The sequence below is a fragment of the Miscanthus floridulus genome, chromosome 3 (genome assembly GCF_019320115.1).
Source record: "Miscanthus floridulus cultivar M001 chromosome 3, ASM1932011v1, whole genome shotgun sequence".
NCBI lineage: Eukaryota > Viridiplantae > Streptophyta > Magnoliopsida > Poales > Poaceae > Miscanthus > Miscanthus floridulus.
The window spans coordinates 151995141-152002720 of record NC_089582.1 but is presented as its reverse complement, the minus strand read 5'-3'; the positions used below and the strand labels follow the sequence as shown (position 1 = coordinate 152002720).

General features: G+C 45.6%; 1 protein-coding gene across 1 annotated transcript; it reads left to right on the top strand.

The window, feature by feature from the left end:
• Window positions 1-1299: 1299 nt before the first annotated feature.
• On the top strand, window positions 1300-5060 carry LOC136547590 (importin subunit alpha-1b-like). Its single transcript, XM_066539556.1, has 10 exons — window positions 1300-1738; window positions 2258-2354; window positions 2434-2525; window positions 2606-2731; window positions 2818-3000; window positions 3095-3258; window positions 3354-3432; window positions 3745-3873; window positions 4038-4165; window positions 4265-5060. Exons 1-10 carry the CDS (start codon window positions 1442-1444, stop codon window positions 4659-4661), a joined length of 1692 nt encoding a protein of 563 aa, XP_066395653.1. The 5' UTR covers window positions 1300-1441; the 3' UTR covers window positions 4662-5060.
• The last annotated feature ends 2520 nt before the right edge of the window (window positions 5061-7580 follow it).

Here is a 7580-nt window from a genome sequence, read left to right as displayed (position 1 = left end):
AGGTGACTGAGCTATGCCACGGGCGCGGCCAGGCGTTGATAGGGTGCGACCGCGGGGTGTGGGCGCGGCTGGGTGACGGTGGGGGCACAGCCGTGGGTGTGGATGTAGCCATGGTGGAGTGGGGCGCGACAGCAGGTGGTGGGCGTGGCCGGGTGGAGGTGAGGCGTAGCCGGGCGGGGTGCGGCCATGGCTGCGGTGCACATGGTGAGACTCGAAAAAGCGCAACGCAAAAGCTCGTGGAAGAAGGAAAAGAAAAGAAACAATGTGGGTTTGTAACCAGTGGTGGATAATTTTCTTCAATCCACCAATTTGAGTTTGGTGGAGCACGTGTTGAGGAGCTCCATCAAAATGATAACCTGCCCCAGATTCATCAATTTTGGTGGATTTAGAGCGTTTGAGAAATCTTTTGCAGAGTGAAGCTATTTTTGGTAAATCTAAAGCCGGTGAAGCTCTACCGAACAGGGCAGATCAAACATGTTTACTTTGCTTTGTCCCTCGGAATCCACCACAAAGTTGGGTTTGAGAGCCCTGTGATCTAGATTCTAGCATGATTCAGAGAGCATGTGTATATATGTAGTCTACTTTGGTGAATGGAAGCCGCCGTCCTAAAAAAAGTTTTTGTTTTATCCTCACACATTGAAAATTGAGTGAAACTCCACCAAAAACATTTTATTCCATAACACCATACAATATTTAAATACATATAGACTTATAAAACTGTAAATAAAAAATATACACTATGACTTGTTTCTCCTCATCACTCACGCCCTACTTTTAGAAAAGTTCAACGAAACCTAGCATCAGGAACGGCCTAAACTGCAACAAAAGCTATTTGACCAAAATGCCGGCATAAACTGTACTCCTACCTGTGTATAAGGATCACTTTAGCAGAGCTCTTTCTACTCCATATTCTTCATGGAAGCTGATTCTATATGAGAAATACTTTTACTAGAATTAATTTTCTATGATTACGTTCGCGTGCCCTTAAACCCGACTTGATCCGCTTATTTTTTTCCATCCGGAACAGTGTTTTTCTCTCACAAATTCATCCAGCATTCCTCCAAACCATCCAGATTCCTCCAGAATTCAGACAAGCGAATAGGCCTATGTGTATATAGTGATTCTGTGCGTGAAATGAATTAGGAGAAACTACCTCGAATTAATTTTAGAGAATCATTTTATAGAACCAGAAAAAAAATCATTTTCAATAAAAAAACTGTTTGGCAGAATTCAGCAGCTACAGGAACTCTGCCGAATTGATCCTTAGATTCACAGAACATCATCATTTCGCACATCGTGATGTGACGTGACCTGCACCTCACCCAGGGAAGGGCCGAAGGGGGCTCCAAGGCTCCAACAGTCCAACTCGACGCCGGAGCCGAACCTGAATTTGCTGCCGCGGTCGCTCCCTCAACGAACAGATCCACCTCGCATCTCCGGCATGCCGCGCGCCCCGCGCCGGCAGTCCGGCGAGGCGCGCCGGGGCGCCTACAAGTCGCGCGTCGACTTCAGCCGCTCGCGCCGCTGCCGCGAGGACGACCTCCTCGCCCTCCGCCGCCTCGACCGCGACGCGGGGCTCTTCAAGCGCCGCCGCGACGAGCCCGCTCCCGCTGTCCCTGCCTCCGATCCGGCTCCTGCACCCGCCGAAGCAGCCCCACCCGCAGGCATCACTCGTCCGACACTCACTCCCTCCTCGCCGCCAGACGTAGCGGCTCCCCGTAATGCCGCCGAGTCAGAGGTGCGTGCCTTGCTTAGGGTTCGCTCAACTTATTTCGAGTGTTTTAAAAGTTCGATAAAGCCAAAGGTCATCTTGAAGACTTGGACTGAGTTAAGCCAATGCAATTCTCCTGTGTAACTTGTGAATCATGCCATGCTATCATAAATCCGTGAGGTTTAGAAGCCAACAATTCAAATTCAACATGATGAATCTAGTTTGAAGCATAAACATTCACAATTTACTGAAGCCCGTGATTAATGTGCCGAAGGAAATTCTGAAAATGGTTAGATGTCTACCATGCCCTTTTCTCCACCAAAACACTGTTTACACTACCTTCTCAGTGGGTGAACCCAACACATAGATGTGGGATTGAAAACATGGACCAATCCGATTCCATGTTTCTTGTATGGCTTATAGTAGCTTGCAAGGGATCTGATGTTTTGGTATTTGAAAGTTTAAGAAAAACATAATGCATTCAATAGTTTCATGTACTCGTGTTTCTTTTCAAATTTCGTTAGTTTGTCTTTTGTATCCAGTTAGCTTGAAGGCCTGTCAGAGCTGGTCGACAAACTATGTTCAGATGACACCACCAGTCAGCTCGAAGCCACAGTCCAATTCAGGAAACTTCTTTCAGATGGTACTTGACATGTTTAATGCGAGATGCAGCTCCTTTTATATTGTATTGTATATTTTTCTGACCTTAGCTCTGTCTATAGAGAAGAACTCAACTGTGATAAAAATCATCCGAGCGGATGTCCTGCCCAGATTTGCTGAGTTTCTTTCAAGACACGGGCTTCCCCAGCTCCAAGTATGTTCCTTGCTTCCCCCTCCATCATTTCCTCTCTTCTTTTATTTTCTTGTGTATTTAACCTCGTGTACTTTTTACAGATGGAGGCTGCCTGGGTTCTTACCAACATAGCTGCATCTGATTATACACTGCTGGTTGCAGAATGCGGTGCTGTTCCAAGGTTGGTGGAACTATTAGGATCACCAAATGCGAATATCAGGCATCAGGTGAAGCAGTTACATTGAATATTGATCAATATTTCTGTTTGTAATGGTTTGGTATGTGATATTGTGGGCTCTTACATGTTAAGCAGGCTATCTGGTGTCTTGGGAATATAGCTGCAGACCTGGCTAGCTGCAGAGACATTCTCTTTGATCATGGTGCTCTTACGCCTTTACTTTCTCAATTTAGAGAAGACATGAAGATTCCAGTTCTGAGAACTGCTATGTGGGCCCTGTCAAATCTTTGTTTTGGAAAATTGCCAGCCGAAGTGCAAGTAGGCTTTTGTTACTGCTATCTTTGTTCCTTCTTTTTTGTTCAATTTGTGAATAAAGGGTTTGCTGATAATCTGCTTTGACTGGGCACTGTAGGTGAAACCAATACTAGAAATTATCAGCCAGCTTATTCATTCTGCCGATGAGAAGATACTGGCAGATGCATGCTGGACTCTTTACTACATATGTGGCGGTAAAGGTGATGCTGTCCAAGATGTATTAGATGCTGGGGTCTGCCCTCAACTTGTAAATCTTTTGATGTAAGTTGTCTGATTCATTTTCCTAGTGCAGTGTACATATTATAAGGCTACCTGGCATTCCTTGTGGCTAATTGGGCTTCTTTTCATGATTTTAGGCATGCATCAGCTAATGTTCTTCTCCCTGTCATTATGGCACTCGCAAGAATTTCTGCGGGAGATGATAAGCAAGTCGAGGTAGCTTTATAGCTATGTATTCTTTGTGCCCTCGTCCTTTACTGATGCAGATTTCCCAGTGATCTGCAGTCACTAGAACGTATAATGTAATGGCAAAAGAACTGAGTATGGAGATGCTGGTTGTTGTCAGTAATAATGCTTTGGTCTTTTTAAGACCTAAAACCATATATCCTGGCCTGCAGTAACATTTTATTGCCACAACTGCAACTATGCTAACAGTACCCCTTTTTTTCCGATGTGAGCCTTTTTCATACCTTCCAAGTTCATAAAAAAAAAAACCCTCTGAATCACAATGCAATCAATATTTTGCAGGTCTTAATAGAGAATGGCATTCTCAATTGGTTAGCGCAATTGCTAGCACGAAATTACCCAAAGAACGTCAAGAAACAAGCGTATCTAATTGTTTCCAATATTGCTGCTGGTAGCAAGGATCAGATTCAGGTAGTATATTCCGGATCTTTGTGTGTTTCCTATGTAAAAATGCTCTGTCGTCAAAGGGACGTGCCTGAATATGTCCTACCTACATGTACATATGTTGCATCATCATATCTACTGAATCATGTATGAATTATCTCACTTTTGTTGGTTCTTGATTCTTCCATCAGGCAGTAATTGATGCAGACATTATAACACCTCTCATTGTCTTGCTAAGGACATCAGAGACGGATATAAAAAAAGAGGCTGCTTGGGCTATATCAAATGCTGCATCTGGTGGTTCAAGTGATCAAATTCAGTATGTTCTGGCCTGTGGTCATCTGAATCTTTCTTCAGTGTTTTGGCACACCGAGCTAAACATGGTTATCTGTAATGACTGGCTACCATTTGGATGCAGGTATTTGGTCAGCCGGGGATGTTTAGAGCCCCTCTGCAGCGTCCTCACCTACAAGGATCCTGACCTTGTATACACGTGTCTTGAAGGTCTTGAGAATATACTCCAGGCAGGTGAGGCAGGGAAGAAGGGCGAGGAATCAGGGACGAACCCATATGCCGAGTTTATTCTAGAGTGCGGAGGTCTGGAGAAACTAGAGGACCTGCAGGATGTCGACAGCGACAGAATCTACGAGCTAGTCATGAAACTGCTGCAGAGCTACTGGGAGGAAGAAGTAAGCGAGAGTGATGATCCGAACATCCCAGGTTCAAATGACTCGTCAGATACCGTGGAAGCAACGTCTGAAGATGCTGCGCAGCCACCAGTACCACCGCCCTCTGGTGCAGATGAAGCCGAGTGATGGCAGTTATTGTATTGCATATGTATTTCAGGAGACAAGGCCGTGTTCCTTTTCTTAGTGGCATATAGTATGATAACTACTATAATCAGATTGATGTAGAGAGGAATACGTGAAGGTCAGGTAGTTATGTGCAGAATTTTCGCATCACTTTTCTGTAGGCGACATTGGGGCATTTTGACTAGACAGAGATTTTGAATGGAGAATTTGGGCCATGAGAAGAGAGGTTTAATCTTAGAAGGCTGGCTCGTGTAATAGGACACTCTAGTTGAAAAGAAAAATTTTTGGTGCGTGCTGCTGAAAGGTTGAAGATTTGGCCCCATGTTTCCGTTGATTGGGCTGGCTGTAGAATGAGGTGCTGCTTCGTTGTACTGATGAATCTTCACTCAGATTTGCCTCGTTGCCCTTGCAATTTCTTTGTTGGTGCCCAGTTGCCCACTGCTCTTCACCGTCGGAACCTGCCAAAAAAAAAAAGTGGGATCTGGAATGGCTGCTGGTGGTGGTGGCAAATGGCAAAGAGGTTTTGGACTTCGGAGAAGCATGTCATGGATGACCAGGATGGATACATACTCACGTCACCTACTGTAGTATCTATCCATCCATGCATTCATCTCCTCTGAAACTGAAATGTCACGGAGAGATATATACATGGTTCGGGTTGTGCCATGGATTGATTGATACACGTTCAGATTCACAAGCAAAGCATGGATGAATGGATATATGTTTCGTTGGCACGCAAGAGCAAGAATATAATCTGATATATTTTGGAGTGTTGTCTCGAAGACGTACGTAGTGGCTTGAGGTGAGCACGAGACGACCGGAACTCCGGCCGGGCCTGCACGCGCCGAGGCGTGCTTGGACTCTGTTTGTAGTTGTGTGTTTTCCGTGCGTGATGGCATGCAAGAGATGGATGTGCCACAACCAGCAGAGCCACCATGCAAGTTGCTGGATGCAGTGTCCACGTCGCAGACCTCGATCTCTGCACTGCGTTGCGTTGGACATTTGGACGGCGGCTAGCTGGTGGTAGACGTGCAGGGTGCAGCTCTTTCCTGCTCCTTTTTGCGCTTTTGCTTGCTTGATGACTTGCATTGTTGGCTGCGCTTTTCGCAGCGATTTGTGGCGGAGACAATCTTGAGGGTCGCTGGGCGCTGCCTCAGCTCCATCTCCGTCTCCTCGAGGGGATGACGCTATACTCCATCTATCGAGGAAACACAAGTTCAGAATTCAGACATGTGGCGGCGAGAGGAGATCGAGATGCATGATCGGATCGGAGAAGCTAGCTACCTAGCACTGCAATTCTCTGGTAGCCTCCGGATACTCCGGATAAAAGATGCATGTGTGGCGTGCGTGATATGTACACTTGAGCCTAGCTCGTTGGTCGTCTTGCCTTGGTCCCCAGAATCATGTAGTCCACTGTTGCAGGCGATAAGGATGAGATCAGATCAGATCATGACCAGGCGACCAAATTAACCAAACAAACAAGTCGTCTTACTTTGTTGCATACTTGCATCGTAAATTATATTAGCTATATATATTCCATATTGTAAAGTTAAGCAAGGTAAGTTAGCACGTACAGTACAGATGGATGCTGATGCAAGTCATGCACAACACAATAGCAGAGGATTATTGGATCCGTGGTCAGTGTGAAGCCCGTACAAGACATGCATGCTGTATCGCCGTGCTGTGCTGTCAGTCAGTGTGAAGGGATGAGCCTCGGAGGTACAGGTACTCCTAGTCCCAGTAGAAAAAGGTGACGGGAACGGGATCGGCGCATGAACGCGTCGTGCACGCGCGGGCACGCGGCGCGTTCACAAGTCAAGTCGCCCTCACGTGCTGCTGATGATGATCGATACGTCCGGAGGGCCGTGGGCCCGTGGCATCGACCCGGCGCGTTCGCAGTCACTGTTGCCGAGCACACAAAAACACATTCACCGTCGTCGAGATGGCTTAATTGGGAGATAATAAGGAGACGTCAATTGTCAATGGGTAAACCTTGGTAGGCTAGCTGATGATGCTCGGCAAAACGATTTGGAGGACGCGGTCTCACTCGATAATATCTAAGGGCATGTTTGATACCATGGCTATTGTTAGCTAGCTAATTTTTAGTTTAATAAATTAGTTCTAGTGCATCTAAATCAGGAGCGAAGCTAGACCAAAGTGGCACTAAGGTCAATCCTAATACAAGCTCGGGGCTTTGCCTCTGATAAACAGTACAGTACATTAATTCTCATTGAGTTTGCAGAAATTCATTGACCCCAACAGCAAAGCCTAGCTTCGTCCCTGATCCAATAGAAGAGCTAATAGGTAGTCTAATTTATTAGCCAAGTCTTCAACTAATTGTTAGCCAACCGTAACTAATTTGGACTAATTTTTAGCCCTAACTAGTAACTAGAAATCTATAATGTATCTAAACATGCTCTAAATATACATGCGAGGGATTTACCATGTTCAAACCCCCACTAGAATAAATGCTCTGCATCCTGGACAAGCCGGGCTAAGGCTTATTAGGCCTATTCTTGTTCTCGTCTCTGAATACATATGGGGGACCCCTCTATAAGGCGTTGGTCTTTTATGTCCAAGGCTATAGTCCCATGCCTGGGGGCACAGTTTTTACAACATTATTGTTATCCTATCTATACGTACTCTTTTATGCTCAAACCCAATATGTAAATACCCTCAGGAGTAAAACTGTCCATATTTTTCGGGCGAATTCAATGTCTTCATGACTTCACTTCGCAAGCTTCATGATGGTGCCACGCATCCTCCAACTCATCCTCCTATTCTTGAGGTCTATGTCGGTTAAATCCACCACATGTGGTTTTGAGGCTAAATCCACCAAACCGTCCATGCATAGTTCACCAAGGTTAGACGCTTTTGTATTTTTTTCTTGGCTTGACGGACACCATCTTCATCATTCCTAAT